General features: G+C 40.1%; 1 protein-coding gene across 1 annotated transcript in view; it reads right to left on the bottom strand.

The window, feature by feature from the left end:
• GLUD1 (glutamate dehydrogenase 1) overlaps positions 1-17,198 on the bottom strand; it is a 51,996-nt gene extending 34,798 nt beyond the window's left edge. Inside the window, exons 1-2 of the mRNA XM_036926536.2 lie at positions 16,498-17,198; positions 115-195 (exon numbers count right to left, since the gene is read on the bottom strand). Coding sequence (XP_036782431.1) covers positions 115-195; positions 16,498-16,954 — 538 coding nt within the window. The 5' untranslated portion in view covers positions 16,955-17,198. The remainder of the gene's footprint in view (positions 1-114; positions 196-16,497) is intronic.
• Between the last annotated feature and the right edge of the window lie 1,687 nt (positions 17,199-18,885).

Here is an 18,885-nt window from a genome sequence, read left to right as displayed (position 1 = left end):
AAAAAGATCAGTTCTGATAAGGTATATTTCTCTAACATCTTAAAAGTAACCTTGTATGTAAACATATTTCCTCAATGAGTTCTTATTAGGAAGCAACAAAGGGGAATCACTTACCAACCACCGCACATTTGTATGTCATCAGAGAAGCCAAAGCTTTTACTTCATCTACACTCACATCAGTGCTGTAACGAATACCTGGCAGTGTTTGCAAAAGGGAGAGAGTGAGAAAGAAGGGATGTATTTAGAACATCCTTCTGACACATTAAAAACAGTTGCTGGAGTTTGAAAATGTACACATTTTTTGTATTTTGCAGCCTGGCTATTTTCAAGAACACTTACAGTAGCTTACAATAAAAAGTCAGTATGAAAAGTCCAAAGGAAAAGTTGCTTATTAGACACCCAGGAAGAACTACAGAATGAGCACTGAATTTGATTTTAAGTATCTGATAGTGATGAGAAAAAGATGGGAGTCAGAAGTCCAGTTTTTACGTTCTGGTATGAGTAGATAAGAAATATCAAGCAGAAATCCTCAGGACTTAAGAGAAGAGGTAAGACACAGTCCTGTCCTTCACTCAGGAATTTACAGTCCAGTGGGAATAATAGTAACTATGATTTCACAAGACAAAAATTACCTCCAAATGAATGCTTTGTATACTTTTGGGAAGGCAGCTCACTCAATGTAGGCTTTTTATTTTTCTTTTACTTTTTTGATTTAGGAAGTTCAAGAATTTTGCTTTCTGACAGCATACAACTATGGGCAAGTGGACAGTCAACAGCTTTGACAGATACAACCTGAATATCAGAGGTCTCAATCAAGGTTTTGGCTTCAAACAGGTGTACCCAAAGAGATCTTTACCTGTTAATGCTTTCCCCCACTGCCAGCCTTTCCACCAAGAGGTGAGAAGCTGACAGTCATCTCTCCTTCCTGGCGAAGAGCAATTTCCTTCACTCGTTCTGCAAGGATGGAGATGGCCAAGCAGACAGGAGACTCTGTAGTCTTAATGCCCCAGAAGTGACTAGGTGTTTGATAGATGTAGGGCAGAAAGTGGGTATGCCCACTGTTTCATTTTGGATCTTCGTCCATCACCCTTCAGAGTTTTGCAGGGTTGAGCTACCTTTCATCCTCTATAGACAGACCATTGTGCTTCAATCCCAAGAAAGCCCGAGTGAGGTTACTTGGGGCTTCCTGACACTGTGTTTGTGTGTGGTGGTGGAGCACCTGGGTGAAGATGAGTATAACTTCCACTGAGAGTCACAAGTACTGGAGTCCCTAGGGACATCTCTTACAGGACATGTCATGGACTGGCAGTTTGAGAAAACTTCTCCTAGTCATTTTTAAAAGCTTCTTTTAAAAACTCCAAATTTATAAGTAGTATTCACACCAAACCATTTTATTATGTTCCAGAAAACATTTATCTAAACAGAAATGATATGTTTATCATAAATGGTATTTTATCTGGTGCACATATGATCATAAAGAGCAAATTCTGAAGCTAAACATATTTTTCTGGTCTACTGAAAAAATAAAATGGTCATGTTTAGAAGTGAACTCTTGGAGCAACTGTATCTTGCATATAATGCGTTCTCAGATTATTTGTGAAATACATTTACTTGTTAAAATTTTAGAATGAGAAATCTTTCCTTCTTTTCCCCCTTTAATAGCATATAGCAGATAGCTGTTGCTATATAGTCAGCTTTCCCATTTCGCTCAGGTCTCTGCTAAAATGGTCTTCATTCCAGGAGGCCCTCCCTGAGCACCCTATTTAAAACAGCAACTCTTACTCATTCTGTTGTCCAGTTCCTTCTACCTCATTTAATATTTTACCACCAACTTTATATTATATATTTGTTTACTGTCTGGCTCCCCCACCTGGCAAGTTAACACTATAAGGACATAGTTTTGTTGCCAGCTTTAATTCTTGGTGCCTAACACAGAAAACGGCATTATTTTAGTAGGCACTCAAAAACATGAGTAAATATATGAATATTTCTTAACTCTTAAGATTTACATAATTCTAAACAATTCACCATTAGTGTCCATACATATTATGAAAGGACTAAAATGTACTAAAAAGCAAAAATACCAGGTCCTATAAAGTACTCCAGAAAAACACACCCCAAATTTGTAAGTAACATTCACACCAAACGTTTGTTTCTTTAAAACATAAGTATCATTTGACCCAGGAATTCCACTCCTAGGAATTTATCCTAAGAAAACAGGATCACAGATTCAAAAAGACATATGCACCCCTATGTTTATCGCAGCACTATTTCCAATAGCCAAGAAATGAAAGCAACCTAAGTGTCCATCAGTAGATGAATGGATAAAGAAGATGTGGTACATATACACAGTGGAATATTATTCAGCCATAAGAAGAAAACAAATCCTACCATTTGCAACAACATGGATGGAGCTAGAGGGTATCATGTTCAGTGAAATAAGCCAGGCGGAGAAAGACAAGTATCAAATGATTTCCCTCATCTGTAGAGTATAACAACAAAGCAAAAACTGAAGGAACAAAACAGCAGCAGACTCACAGAACCCGAGATGGACTAACAGTAACCTAAGGGAAAGGGGGCTGGGGAGAGTAGGTGGGAAGGGAGGGATAAGGGGATTAAGGGGTACTATGATCAGTGTATATAATCTAGAGGGGGCAAGGGGAAGACAGTATAGCACAGAGAAGACAAGTAGTGACTCTATAACATCTTACTACGCTGATGGGCAGTGACTGTAATGGGGTATGTGGTGGGGACTTAAAAATAGGGGGGAATGTAGTAACCACAGTGTTGCTCATGTGAAACCTGAGCAAACGATTGTATATCAATGACACCTTAAAAAAAAATTAAAACAAAAACATAAGTTTTGTCTAAATGATAAAATATGTTTTTAAAATTAATAAAAATGCTCCTCATATGGCTAGGCCAGGCATCTGAGTTGGGTGCAGTGTCCAGCACTTTCTAACCGAGTGAAACCAGCCCAACGGCAACTGCTGTGGGTGTCCACACTTGCTCACCTGGGGAGGTACAGACACTTCTTCAGGCTTATGGTCAGGATTGCATGGGTCAGTGTGTGTAGGCAGCTGGCACAGCGCCTGCCTGTGGTCGATATTTCAATCTCAACTGTTATCCTGTTATTGTAAGTATTACAAGGTAGTGGCAAATAACGAAGGATTTTCTCGTTGCTCTGCTCTTTCAGAGTCTGTGGCAGTAACTTATTTTCATTTTCCTTGCTTACTTAAGTGGGGGGAAGTTACTTTCACTTAACCAGTGCTTACAACTCATGCATTCAGTAGGAAACCAAAAGAGTAACATTTAAAAATTAGACAGCAAAGAACTTATGTACCTCAACACCTAAAATGCAAATAACCCGATTAAAAAATAGGCAGAGGATATGAAGAGACAGTTCTCCAAAGAAGAAATTCAGATGGCCAACAGACACATGAAAAGATACTCCACATCACTAATCATCAGGGAAATGCAAATTAAAATCACAATGAGATATCACCTCACACCAGTAAGGATGGCCAACATCGAAGAGACTAAGAACAACAAATGCTGGTGAGGATGCGAAGAAAGGGGAACCCTCCAACACTGCTGGTGGGAATGTAAGCTAGTTCAAACACTGTGGAAAGCAATAAGGAGGTTCCTCAAAAAACTAAAAATAGAAATACCATTTGACTCCGGAATCCCACTCCTTGGAATATACCCAAAGAATACAACTTCTCAGATTCAAAAAGACATATGTACCTGTATGCTTATCGCAGCACTTTTTACAATAGCCAAGATATGGAAGCAACCTAAGTGTCCATCTGTAGATGAAAGGATAAAGAAGAGGTGGTACATATATACAATGGAATACTATTCAGCCAAAAGAAAGAATCAAATCCTACCATTTGCAACAACATGGATGGAGCTGGAGGACATTATGTTCAGTGAAATAAGCCAGGCGGAGAAAGACAAATGCCAAATGATTTCCTTCATTTGTGAAGTATAACAATGAAACAAAACTGAAGGAACAAAATGGCAGCAGTCTCAGAGACTCCAAGAATGAACTAGTGGTTACCAAAGGGGGGGAGGGGTGTGGGAGGGCGGGTGGGGGGGAAGGGAGAAGGGGACTGAGGGATATTATGATTAGTGCATATGGTGCGGGGGATCATGGGGAGTACAGTGTAGCACAGAAAAGGCACATAGTGGATCTCTGGCAACTTGCTGCACTGATGGACAGTGACTACACACTGGGGTATGTGGGGACTTGATAATATGGATAAATGTAGTAACCACATTGTTTTTTCGTGTGAAACCTTCATAAGAGTGTGTATCAATCACACCTTAATAAAAAAAAATTAGACAGCAATCCTAATATTCCTGACATAGATGCCAATTAGAGACCAGACATCCTAATATTCCTGACATAGATGCCAATTAGAGACCAGACTTCTCCTTCTAAAGAACAATGTAAACAAAATATTTACTTTATTGCAAAATGTCCTAAAATGCCATCGATGTCAGAAACTGCATGTATAATAAAAAACATGCTGCCACTGGATAGAATCCAGGAATTCTTATTTGTAAAGTTCAATTTTCTTTCCTAGTCACACCCATTTACATAGCTGAACTGGGAGTCAGTGAAGAGTAGTAGTCATATACATAAATTACCTCCCACACTACAGGTATTTTCTGCAGGCTATAAACCAATGAAGACTTCCAGTGAACTGAAGCTTTAAGGTGAGTAGCAGAAGAACCAGGGAAACAAGCCCTGGAGCAGCTAACAGTGTGGCAAAGAGGGACCCAGAAATGAATGCAGGTGGTACTGACTGGGATAAAGAAGTATATTTTTTCATTTTAATTTTCTATATAATCAATGATATAGAAATGTTTTTACTTCTGGAAGTTGGCAGATAACTTTAGTATAGTGTTACTTAAATGATTAGTCTTAAAAAAAAATCTCAAAGTATACCTACAAGTAAAATACCAAAGCTTGAGACAGAACAAACTCCAGTAATATAGGAGTTACCCACACCTAAGAGAACAGTAGCTGCTCTTCATTCTCTGGGACTGGAAACCAAAGATAATTACTAAGAATATACCTGAAAATTCTTAACCACAGTCTAGTGGACACTTATGAGTATGACTGCCAAAAAATAACTACCAGGAAACTTGTAAATTCAGTGGATTAGAAGATGTTAGCACAACTGGGGTATGTGAAAGACAAAATGATGTAACATCTACATCAAGTTCTGAAAGAAGGGGAAAACCTAGCATTTTTGAATGTCTACTGTATTTCAAGAATATAAGTTTGAAGACAAAGGTGTTTAATCAAACAGGTATTATACACACATACAAGAAAATCAGAAACCTTAAAATGTTTTAAACCAAAATGAAGCAAGAAGGATCTTCTTTGTCACCTGAATAGTCTCACTTTTTAGAAAACCAAGCCTTTTCTCCTTTCCTGTGGGATGGGGAGCATGGCAGTGAAAGCTAAAGGTGAGAAGGACCCACAAGGATCAGATGGGGGCATATGGGAAACCAAAAGGAACAAAAAATTTCTTTCAGAAATAGAGAAAAGTAAATTATGTTACTTTCCTGCCCTAAAGTCTTAGAGCACTGTCCATTAGCTTATATTGACACTAGCATTACTAATGTTTGGGAAGAGATCAACTGGGTCTTTGAATAACAGTGCCTCCAGGAGCAATAATGGAGGTAGATGCTTTTGGCACAATGCAGGACTCAATGGCTGCTAAGTTAGAAGGGGAACTGGGTAACTGCACAGGTGTGGACCACAGGACTGATGGCGTTAGAAACAGGGTCTAAAATCAAGGATCACATTCTGACCAGCTGGCAAGAGTAATCAATCTGTGCTTCCTGTTCTCCAGAGGAAACTGAAGAAACATCACCCACAACAATGTTTATTATTTATCAAACTTGGTGAGGTTGGAGGAAGGGTTGGTGATACAACTTTGAAGTCATACCTTTTATTCTCAAAAGAAATTAACTTATGTAGTTACTCTGAGCTAACTGGTATCCAGATGTTTTAAAAGAACATTAATGACACACAGACATCTGCAAACTGTACACAGCACAAAGCATTTCTCTGCCTTTTTACTTAATTACCAATGACATTCCTTACTATACTCAAGAGCCCAACCACTGGTGCACACTAGTTTTTCTAGGAGAAATAAAAATCAAAAGCAAAAACTAGCTGAAGTTACTATGGTTATGAAGAAACCAAGCCAGCTGGTTATTTTGAAAAAGATTCAGCGAAAACCACAACCAAGTAGCTTGAATTTTTCTTCCTCTTGCTAGGCTGACTCAAAACCAAAAACATACAAAAAGCTCCTAGCAACTAAATCACCACTTCTTTTTTAAGTGATGAATCATTAACTAAACACATTCATGAAAATTCAGATGGTCTTAAAAATTTCTTGAACCTGGATCTTTTAATAGGATTTGATTTATGCATCAGAAATTCAATTTCTAACTGTATTCTCTCATTTCAGAAACTATTGAATATCCAAGACTTCTACTACAAGCATAGAACCCCCAGAAAAGCAAAAAGGCCTTAGAATTCTTAAAATTTATGTACTAACACTTGCCATTTATTCATTAGAGCCCATTTGGTCACTGAATACTAATACAATGTCCTAACTTACAAGCAAAAAGCATGACTTAATTAAAAATGAAGAGGGGAGGGAAAGCAACAGCGAGGAGCTAGTAGTACCCACCAGGAGTAATGACCACGTAAAATTCTAGACGTCCGAGAAAAAATTCACTCATACCAGAAAGAAGCACTTCGTTTGTAGCTAAGGAAAATGATACTCTTTAATTGCTTTTGACAGTATCCATGCACTGTTCTGTTTAAGAAGTCAGGGAAGAACTTCAGAGTTTAACCCACTATTCAAATCTTTAAGTATTCTGTAGAGACAAACTTAAGCTTTCTGGGAAGCATATGTTTAGCTGATGTTGGAAAAATGAAATGGAAAATATTTCTTCTCATTAGAATTTTAAAATTAGGTAACACATATGTTTTAATCAGAATTTAAATACAGAAAAAAACTGAAACTGATGTCTCCCTTGATTACCACTTACAAGGCTAGTCTTCTTCTTTGGGGTGATTTTTATGTATTTGATTGTATATATTCTTTGTGATTTAAAAATGCACACATAGGTATCTTACTACACTGATAGACAGTGACTGCAATGGAGTATGGGGGGACTCGATAATAAGGGTGAATGTAATAACCACATTGTTTTTCTTGTGAAACCTTCATAAGAGTGTATATCATGATACCTCCATAAAAAATTATATTAAATAAATAAGTAAATATACACACATATATATGTATATATATATACACACACACATCCCTCAAAATCATTTCCCTGCATTCATATACATATGTATCTGTGGAACATAGAGCTCTGTTTTGTGCTTAAGAATTTAACTTCCTAAGAGATGGAAGAAAGATTATGTATTTAAAAGGGGGACCTTGAATGGATAAAGATGTGGTACATATACACAATGGAATACTATTCAGCCATGAGAAAAACAAACCCTACAATTTGTAACAACATGGCTGGAGCTAGAGGCTATTATGCTCAGTGAAATAAGCCAGGCAGAGAAAGACAAGTACCAAATGATTTCCCTCATTTGTGGACTACAACAATGAAGCAAAACTGAAGAAACAAAACAGTAGCAGACTCACAAACTCCAAGAAGGGACTAGGGGTTACCAAAGGGGAGGGGTGGGGGATGGGGGGAGGGAGAAGGGGATTGAGGGGTATTATGATTAGCACACATGGTGTGAGGAGAGGTCATGAGGAAGACAGCGTAGCACAGAGAAGACAAGTAGTGACTCTGTGGCATCTTACTACGCTGATGGACAGTGACTACAATGGGGTATGGGGGGCACTTGATAATTAATATGAGTGAATGTAGTAACCACAATGTTTTTCATGTGAAACCTTCCTAAGAGTATATATCAATGATACCTTAATAAAAAATAAAAATAAAATAAATAAATAAAAGGGGGATCTTGTTAATTTCTTTATAGAGTTCTTATTCTGTTATTAATAACAGTAAACTCAGTCACACCTTCATACCAAACAGATCTTGGAAATGTTGATAGTCAAATCTGTGAATATAAAATTGGACAACATTTAGCAAAGTGACTTGAGTTTCAAAGGGGTAAAGGCTCAAAATTTCAGATATCCAACTTCATATACACTATTCATAAGTAAATGATATTTGAGATGGATCTTAAGGGAGGAAGAGGAGAATCAATCACAGGGAAATAGAAGACATGTAGAGACAGCAGAGCAAATGTACAACAGTAAGATTGAGAAAATATATGCCTGTATTTCCAATTTGCCTAAGTATCATTTTACACTAGATGTCCTTTCTTTTCAAAATCCAATCCTCTTTCCTAATAACACTTTTCTTCCACTGGTACCACTACTTTACTACCAGTGTGCTGGGCTACAAATTTGAGTTATCTCTGGTTTTTCTCTCTGTCATTCAATGCATCTTGCCTTCCTGCTGGAGAATACTGCCCTTTCTTCAAAACGTTTCCTCTGTCCTTTACTTTTCCCACCTATCACTTCATTCTCAACTCCACTGCTGCCGAATTTTCTATGTGCTGTTAGGTTTATTGTTATCCATCAAAGAAACCTAAAAGGAAAACTGCTTCTGTTGATACACTTTGGACATGAAATGTGTAGGTTTTCCACACCAAGCAATTCTCCAATTCTCTGTGACACCAACTGTGTCCTACAATTTAATTCAGTTCTGACACTGACTAACCAGTTAGCGCTGACCCCACAGTTAAGAGCTTAGTCCCACAACACTGGCCCCAATTTCAGTTGCAGGTATTGGGTGCCCAGAGTACCCACCCTTCTGTCCACTTGGTTACAGATCAGGGGCTCCCACATCCCCCACTCAGGTTTAATAATTTTCTGTAACAGCTCACAAAATTCAGGGAAACATTTTACTGATGTTTACCAGTTTAATACAAGGGTAAAGGGTGCAGAAGCTTTAGTTCCTGTGGAACAGGCACACCCTTCTACTGGCACATGGATGTGTACCAGAAAGCTCTCTGAACCAAGGAGCCGAGGGACCTTTATGAAGGCTTCTTCACATAGGCACATGGAGTACTAACTCAATCTCCTGCTCTCCCCTCCGGGGAGGATAGGGGCTGGGGCTGAAAACTCCAAGCTTCTAATCTTAGCTGAGTCCTTCTGGTGATCAGCTGCCATTCTGAAGCTATCCAGGAGTCCTCCAAGAGTTGTCTCATCAGAACAAAGGATGCTTCTACTATCCAGGAAATTCCAAGGGATTTAGGAGTTCTGTGTGGAATGCTCCTACCATCCCCCCATAATTTAGGAAATTACAAGGGTTTTAGGAGTTCATGGGAAATGGAATCAAGGACCAAATATTAGAACAAAAGATGCTCTCTTACTATGCTGATGGACAGTGACTGTAATGGGGTATGTTGGCGGGGGGGGGGACATGATTATAGGGGGAGTCTGGTAACCATTATGTTGTTCAAGTAATTGTACATTAACGATACCAAAAAAAAAAGATGCTCCCAGCACCTGTATCATTCAGGAAATTATAGTGATTTTAGGAGCTCTGTGTCAGGAACTGGAGGCAGAGACCAAATAAATTATTATGTCATAAACCCTTACATTTTACTATTTACAAACATATAGACTATCCCCAGGACCCCATTACACACAGTCCTACCTCCTGCCTGGGCTGAAGCCACCCCTCTATTTCTCTTTATTAGAAATGACCTTTCTCCTCTCCAACTCTGACCCAGCCTTCCCTACTTGCAGCACAGGACTCTCTCTCTGGTACCTTCTTTGAATGCTTATTGTAGCAACACATTGTTTAGTGTGTTTTCAACTGTATCATTTATTGCCTGGTTTCCAGGAAAGGAAAATTTAGAAATAGAAAAACGAACTAAAAGCAAAAAGAAAATGGTATAGTGCAGAGATTTTTGGATTCTATTTTGGGGAAGTCAATGAAAAATCATTTCAAGGAAAAAATCAGCTTTGGGTTTCTTATGGTTAGTTCCTCCAGCATAAAGCATAGTACCTGATGCAGAGTAGGCAATTAACAAGCGATGAACGGGTTAACTATCAGAAACTCCCATGAACAAAGGAATGTTCCTTAATTAAAGAAAGTTTAAAGTTCTTGCTTGCAGGGAAAAACACATAATGGAAAAACAGATTTACCTGGAATATAGTCTATGGTTCAGAAAGAACATACACAGTTCCTTATTTAATAAACTCCTAATATAGATACTATCATCCTCGATTGTTCTTTACTGTTTTTTCTCTTGGTAAAAGGAACTAAAAAAACAAGTTCATATAAATCCTACTGAAGTCCAACATGTACAAAGGGCTTTGTTAAAGGCTTATGCTGACATATTTGCGAAAATGATAAATGGCAAAAGGAGTCACATTACTGACCACCTTTATAATTTTTATTGTGTCATCTTCCACGTTTTCTTCTAGACAAGAAGCAGCAACTCAGAAAAATTAGGTCTGACAGGTTTTCTCCAAGAATAATCAAGGGGAGTAACAATAATTCATGATAAATACTTTTCTTAGATTTTAAGGAAGAGACCTTAGAAAACAGCCATTTAAAAATTATTCCATTGGAAACCCTTAAATACATGTAGTAACATTTTGGTAGAGAAATAAGTTGTTTTGGTAACATACTAAACATCAAAGCTGTTCAGACCTCTTTCAATAGAAACTCTCTTTAAATTTTCATTCACTGCCTAAGTGATTAGAATTAGATGGACCTATAAACACCAACTATGAACAAGTTTTACATGCACAGTTGTTTGAATGTGCATTTATTTTCTAGGAAAAGCTAGATCTTGTAATAGTTTTTAAACAAATTCAAATGACTTAAAGTATCTGGAATCACTGTATAGATGGCATGACTAGGTTCTCCACCACACGCTTACTCCAATATACAATTTGTGACTTTCCCCATGAAGAAATCCCAGACAGTAATGATTAAGGTATGTGCTGGCACCAGATGACTGGAGTGTGAACCCCAACTGCACTACTCTGTAGCCTTATGTTACTAAAGGAGACTTCACTCTTCAGGATTTGCATTTGAAAAGGGGATAACAGTACATTTCAGGAGGGTGTTATGAGGAATAAAAGTAATGCACGAAAAACTCTTAGCCAAATGCCTGGTATACACAAAGAGCTCAACAAATGGCAGCTATTATTGTTACCCCTTACTTTGCTTCACTGACCTTTGCCAAGGCACAACCTCCCTGGTGCCACTGCCTTTCTACAAGGTAATTTAAAAGGTCCTGAGCAGCCCTTCCCAGGCTGTCTTCTTGCCCTTCAGAAAACCTTTCCTGCCTTTGTCAGTGGCAGTATTCCATACCTCAACACTTTAACAGTGAGTATAGCTGACCCTTGAACAGAGCTGGGGTTCGCATACTGACCCTCCCCCTTTCCACGCACAGTTGAAAAATCCACGCTTTGACTTCCCTAGAACTTAACAGCCTACTATTGTCCAGAAGCCTTATCGGTAACATAAACAGATTACACATATTTTGTATATGTATTATATAGTGTATTTTTATGCTAATGTAATCTAGAGAAAAGAGAAATTTTCAAATTGTCATAAATCTCCAAAAAATCTTCCAACATATTTGTTGAAAGAACTCAAAGTGTAAGTGGACAGCGGCAGCTCAAACCTGTTTTGTTCAAGGGTCAGTTTGTACTTCAATCTGCATTAGTTTCTGCCTCTGGAAGGGAAATACTGATTCATCAGGAAGGCCAGGTCAGTTTTAGACAACAGCTTTGGATTTAGGATTGTTCATAGTTATTTTGTGGAGAAAGGCTGGGGTAGAGCCGCTTCCCTTTTTATAACTTTCATTACTATTTGAGTAGTCAAATCAGATATATTTTAGCAGAGTTTTATTGGGTAGAACAAATATTGATTCAATTTATGAATCAATGTGCTTCATTGAAGTGATACTAGTTTTTCCTCACTTGCCTGTATTATGAAAACTTAATTATTCTGCAAAATAATTAGGAAAAGCAAAACAGATCTCTCACATCAGAGATCATTGCCTAGGAATTTTTCTACATCTGAAAGTTCATAGTTTAGTCTTTATTGGATCCTGGCAGAACCCTTGCTATCTTTAACATAACTGATGAAAGACAATTTTCCTAGGCAACCTAAATTATCACTGATAGTGCTAATTTCCCAATTTCCTCCCACTGCAAGCCAGAAAGTTCATGTTCAAGTTTTATTTCTTGTACTTAAAATCTAAACACTGCCAGTTTTATTAGAGTTTAATACACACTGGTGTTTACCCTCCCATTTGTGATGCCCCACTTCCTGCAAAGTGTACTCTGCATAATGAGTGAGCAGTGTTTGTTTTCCTGATGTGGGGTTTTTACAGCCAAAGCAAACTAGCTAGATGGAGTCACACAAAACAAAGCAAGACTGCTTAACAATACGATAAACAGGTCTCCACCAGGATCTCAGCTCTTCATTCCCTAGCATGTCTGGGGGTGGGGGTGGGAGGTTTATGGGACATCTGGCTTCTGTGAAATAAAAAGGCCTTTATAATGGACATGTTACATGTTTAACAGAAAAGTATTAAAAACAACAGCAGCAACAAAGATAAAACCTCGGGGTTAAATGTTAGGGGTAGAAGACGTACAAATTACCTGTCTTCTAAATGAATTTTTAGTTTGAGTTAAACTGTAATTTAATTTACCTACAAAAGCTACATTTTATCTTGTGGCAACAGACACAGACATATACTCACACTTTAAAAATATTAGGAAGTGTGAGTGTATTCAAAGTTACACAAGTTTTGATACTTGTCAATTCAGCATAGCAGAATTAAGTCATGAACACTTTCAATGAGGGCAGAGGATGTCTCAGTTTTAAACAGTATCAGGACTTTCTTTAGTCTTCCCCAAGTACTAACCTTCACCACAATTATATCCCAGAGATTGGGGGACTAATACTGTGTGGACTGCAATCCTTAGATATCTCCCCCTGCCCTCAACCCCTGCATCCTATCACCAGCATTCCTGCATTCAAAGACAAGAACAAAGACCATCTACCTCCTACTGTTTCTTTTTGGCATTTTGGCTCTTAAAAAAACAAGTCAATGTATTAACATAGGGTACTTTTTTTTTTTGTACTGCTGTTTGTAATTAAATAAAAGATTTAGGGTCAATGTATCAAGGAATTTAATTCATTTATAGCCCATCAAATTTATTTAAATGATGGTAATTTTAGCAAGTTCTATTTTTAGGGGAAAGAACCAGTCGGGGAATTTTCCCTCAATAGTTTTAATATGAAAAACAAGGTGTAGGGGGTGGAGGGATGGAGTTTGGGGAGTACAGGCTGGAAGAGAAAGTTAAATTGCTCCTATATCAATGAACTGTTGTTATCAATACACACATTTCCCCCAAATGACTTAAATGATAAACTTCCTTCTAACAAAGGCAGAATGGTTTCAGGGAGAACCACTGCCCATAAAATACAGAATTTATTCTGAGAAAGTTAACAGGAACAATCACTTATGTTTCAAATACACAAGAACCTTCGAAAAAGCTTTTTCAGGGCAGAAATTCCTACAATGTTCATTTTTGCTGAAATTTATTAAGGCCTCCCTCAAAAGTTCCATTCAGAGCCTCTATTGCAAATCCGTAATAGATGCAAGTCTAATGGCTCCAGTCAAATACAGTGTGTGGGAAAACACAATCACAAACCACTATGTATTATTAAATATTTACTTGGAATAAGTACACATTACCCACCCCAGGTATTAAAACCACCTCACACAGGTGTTTTCCTTACAGAGATTATATCGCTGCTGCTTTGCTTCAACCTTGAGAATTTTATTCTGGAAAACTCAGTTACAAGGTTGCTCTTGCGGAATTATTAGATACATAGAAAGGTGATGAAGATACATAGAAAGGTTGGGAAAAGGATGAAGAGGACCAGACAAGGTTTCTTTGTTTTTGCAAAGAACATTGGTAGAGAGGGTGGTTGAGTGAGAGGATAGGGAGAAAGAAGTGTGTTTAAGTATGCTTAAGAGGTAAGACTGAAGTTCAAAGGGATTAACCAAAGTATCTTTTAAAATCTCAAACCACCTAAGTAATCTATTTTGTATTTCTAAGACCATAGTGGAACCAAGGAGATCAACAACCTTCTTATTTAAAAAGAAACAAAAAAACACACATACCCTTATAATGCTTAATTGGAGGAAAAAATCCACTGAATAAGTTCGTCTTAGAATATACATGCTTGCAATCAGATAAGGGTAATATATGGGTAGGAAGATCCTGGAGTGTCATGAAAGCAAAACAGTATCTAAATTTTGCTGATCATCTATTTAGTGTACTCTTTATTATCTTAAGCACACTTACATATTTTTAAGTGCTTTCATAATCCTCCCCAATCCTTTTCTCTCCAGTCTTTCAAATTCCTTAATAGATGCACCACTTTATAGAGAGCAATTTTCTTTCATATTTTATTATCTTGCAATGCTTGCTACTATTTATTAGTTCCAATTCAGTTTCTGAATGTTTATACACTGGGACTCAGTATCATGCCTTCTTGTAAATGGGAGAAATTAAACAGTGACTTGTATCTTACACTCTAGTATAGCAAGTGCTACAGTTAACAGTGCTTTGGTAGGGCTGATGCAATTTGTTGCTAGGTTCAATATTTTGGTATTAAAATTGCTGTGGCAACAAGAGGAAGAAGACTGACAAAATATGGTAAACTTTAGTTGCTTCATTGAGTTTGTGGAGTTTGATAGGGAAGGATTTGGCATATAAAGAACTTTAAGGTAACTAAATCAGATCCTGCAGAAAAAGGTATATAGTGGCTTATTTGTATATCTTTTAAGTGACTGGAAAAAACTGCCAACAAGACCGTAACATAAAGTTGATTTTCATCCTAAAGAAACACTGCAATTTCATATTTGCTAACTTTCTCTCTTCCAACATCCTTGTTTGCTTTACTTATGAGTTAGAACTTGTATTCTTGGTTTAGAGAATAGGGAGTGGTAGGAAGAAGAAAGGTAATATAAGAATTAAGACAATGTATACATTTTATATAATTTTCGACCTGGAAAGGGAAATTAGAGGTCAAGATGGTACAAACAGGTTTCAGAAGAGGAAACCTAGAGCTACAGGTTAATTACGCTCTAAAGGTTAAGTCCTAGAAGTGGGTGGGGTCAAAGCAAAATTAGCAAGTAAAAGTAAATCATCAAACAGTTGCAAGCAACCTTTGTTCCCCAGCTGGGAACGCTAGCAGAGTTCGTCTGTCCGGTAGAGCCTTCTAAGCACTACTTGCAGAAGTCAGCTGGACCAGGTTTACAAGACAAAGGGTCCAGCCAGCAGCATCCTCTGTGCTTACTAGCCAGGCAACATCCAGAAGGATTCTTCACCTCCATGGGTCCTTTATTCTACGTAATTTTTCTTTCACAGAAAAAAGTAGTTTGCCCTTTCTATTTTAGATTATTTTAAAGCACCTTTAAAGATGTACTGTGTAATTTATTGGAGAAAAAAATGAAAAAAAAGCCTCTATTTGCTGAAAGAGAGCAATCTGACTGCAGAAGCTAGATCAACAGTTATTCAAAAGTTTAAACTACAGGATAACTTGGTGACCACCAAACTGTAACCGACTCTACTCCTCTCTTCCTTACTATATCTTTCCCCCAAGCTCAAAATCTGGTGCTAACCAGGGCCAGCACACACCCCCAGGGCTTTTTCATTCCATTGGCTGGCAGGCCGCCCGGCAATCTACACCCTTTAGATTTACTGTCAGGACTCTCCGAGCTTATTTGTCAGAGATGTTACACACTGCTCATGTATTAATTTTTTTTTGGTGGTGGTGGTGGGGGGACGAGTACCAAACAGAAGCTGTCAGGGTTGAAAAATAATTTAAAAGACCAACGTGTAATAAGTATATTCATTTGGTTAATAAAACTGTCTAGATCTCAAACCTAGAAGGCAATTCATTTTGTATGTTCCGGTATCATCTGTCATTGATGTGAAAAAGTTAAAAAACGAAAATCATTATTTTGTAGTTGGCATTCGGTGAGTCATAGAAGCCCACAAAAACTTGCAGAGGCACAACGAGAGATGGGCTTATAAGTGTATGTCGTCAGGAGTCATCCTATGTGTCACATCCACTAGAATCAGAAGAAAAGCGGTGCGGTGCCGATTCTTCATACATCATCAACAGAAGCAGAAGCCCGGGATGATGGCTCACGGGGAGGGAGACGTGGCCACCTAGGTGGTGGCTTTAAGGCGGAAAAATCACTGTACACCGGAACCTAACGTCCGAGGCGGGAGCTGGGGGGAGCGTGGGAGGCGGACAGTGCCCATCCGGGATGGGCTGAGCAGCGGACCCCGGGCAGACAGGAGGCCCGGCGCGCAGGGACGCGCAGAGGGAGCGAGGGACTCGGGGAGTACTCACCTCCTTTGCAGGGCGTGCGGTGCTGGCTGTGCTGGGCCCGGTAGCCCTCGATGACCTCCCAGGAGCCGTCGTCACGCCGAATGGGGAAGGACAGGCTCAACACATGGTTGCAGGGCTTGATGATCCGCAGGATGCCGCGCACCCGGTTCCGCTTCTGCTCTTCGCTCTCCCGGGTCTTGAGGTCCTCCACCAGCTTGTCCTCCACGATGCTGGCTCCGCGGTCGAAGAAACCCTCCACCATCTTAAAGAAGTTGGGGTCGTCCTCGCGGTCGGCCGCCGCCTCGCTATAGTGTCTCCGGGCGGGCGGCGCGAGCCCGGGCTGCGGGGCGGCGACAGTGGCGGTGGCGGGCTGCCCGCGGGCCCGGCCCAGCAGTGCGGCCGAGTCGGCCGCAGCGGAGCCCAGGGCGGCGGGTCCGGCGCGGGACAGCAGCAGCGCTTCGCCCAGGCAGCGGTACATGGCGGCGGGGCGGCTGAGGCCGGGTAGCAGAGACACTCTCGGAGGCCCGGGTTCGGCAGGAGGGAGGAAGGGCCCAGGGAGGGCTGCCCTTTTAAGCCGCAGTTTCCTGCCTTCCTGGCTGTCCCCTCCCCTCCGGCGCTAGCCGCCTAAGCGAGAGGACGGACTTTGGGGGCCGCGGGCTCACGTAACCTGTGAATGGCAGGGCGGGGGGCGCGCACCACCCAGGGCGCGGGCATCCGCCTCCGCCGCGGCCTCGCCCGGCTTCCCTAGAGGCGGCGCGCGCCGGCGATGACGCTCGGGGGTGCGCAGGCGCGGGAGGGCCCGGCGCGCATGCTCGAGCCGGCCGTCGGGGGCGGGGCGAGGGTCCCTGCGGGCTTCCAGGACCTGCAGAGAGGTGGTGTCTCAGGTCAGCGCGCCTCCTGGGCCTCGCGCAGGGGAGGGGGCCTTTTGCGGGAGGGGGCTTGTTTGGGGGGGGATTTTATTTGGGGAGGGGGCAGCCAGGGGAGGGAGATTCTCGCCTCTGGAGGGCGCTGAGAGGCTGCACCCACGACCGCGCTGGGGTAGGGGTGGTGCGGGCTGGAGGCGGGCCCGGGGCGAGTGAGTCATGGGTGTCCCTCCTTTCCGCCCGCGTGCCCTCGGGCGGGGCGGCCTCCCTGCCGGCCCCTGGACCTGTCCGGCGGGGGCCCTGGGGCCTGGCGCGGGGCTCCTAGGCGGAGGCGCGGAGATTGAAGGCTTGGTTGGCTAAGGGCTTGGGTTTATCCTCAGGGACTGCGAACAATTTAATGTCATCCTGAGTCACATTTTTAAGGTGCCTTGCAGCACCTGGAAAGGAGGAAGCTGGGAACTGGGGAATCCTTTACCGACTGGCCTTTACCACTAAACGTTTTTAATTTTGTCTCATTCAAGCACTAAAAGATGTTGAGATAAAATAGTTCTGTAAATCGTTGTATCTTTCTAAAACTTATTGACTGTGCTTCCCCTTTTAAGAAATGTTATTAAAATAGTCTAAAAGGCTCCAACAGGCTCCAAAGAAATGCAGTAATACTACAGGAAATTCTCAGTAGTGTATGTATTAAGTGGTCCAGAATAGGATTTGTAAACTTTAAGCTACTTGAAGGTTTAATTATGTACATATACATACTTGATGAGAAATGCTAAAGTTATACATTCCTGTGGGTAAGTTAGATACTTGTGAAAGTAAGGACTCAAGTCTTTACAGCAAGCTACCAGAGGCCACCTTACCAGCTTTATAATGTACTCAGTGTACTTAAAGAGCACATTTTTTACCTGCAAAACGACTTTGCTTCCTGACTTACACTTTGTTCATGTTTTAGAATATGGAAGAGAATGTTCTTAATTCTAACAATATACTGTGAAGTATGAAGTGACAAATCACATTCATTTAGCTCAGGGTACTCTCAAAGCAAAAAAGATGGAGCTTATATTTTACCTTTTTTGTTAGATAAACTTACTTATATTTGTATTATGTTTTTCAGTGGAAAGTATTCTCTGAACTGAATCCTAAATTTGTTTTGTTGGTCAAAAGATTAAGGTGCCCAATTTTTTTTCACTTGATAGTGAAAAATCCCCAAGACTCTAAAGATTCAAAATAAAGAGATTAGTATCAGTAAACATGTGGAAATTTTTTCTCTTCAGATTAAATTCTTTGGTATGTTTTAAGGAAAGTGGTTTAAAAGCTTAGTTTTATTGCTCTTGTTTATCTCTTTCTTGATAACCGTAGTCTTCAGATAAATAAGTGTTTAATTTTTCTCCTTCCAAGTTTTGTTCACCTAAATTCAAAAGCTGGAAAGGCTATGAAAGGAGTTTTAATTGGGAATCTCCTGTAGGTAGATGTGTTACAAAATGGCTCTGGAAAAATCCTGTAATGTAGATGCTTAAAAAAGAATCGTGTTTTTAATTATGCACATATT

The sequence above is a fragment of the Manis pentadactyla genome, chromosome 8 (assembly GCF_030020395.1).
Source record: "Manis pentadactyla isolate mManPen7 chromosome 8, mManPen7.hap1, whole genome shotgun sequence".
Taxonomy (NCBI): domain Eukaryota; kingdom Metazoa; phylum Chordata; class Mammalia; order Pholidota; family Manidae; genus Manis; species Manis pentadactyla.
Note: the sequence above shows the minus strand (reverse complement) of the source record. Positions and strands in the feature narration are given on the sequence as shown.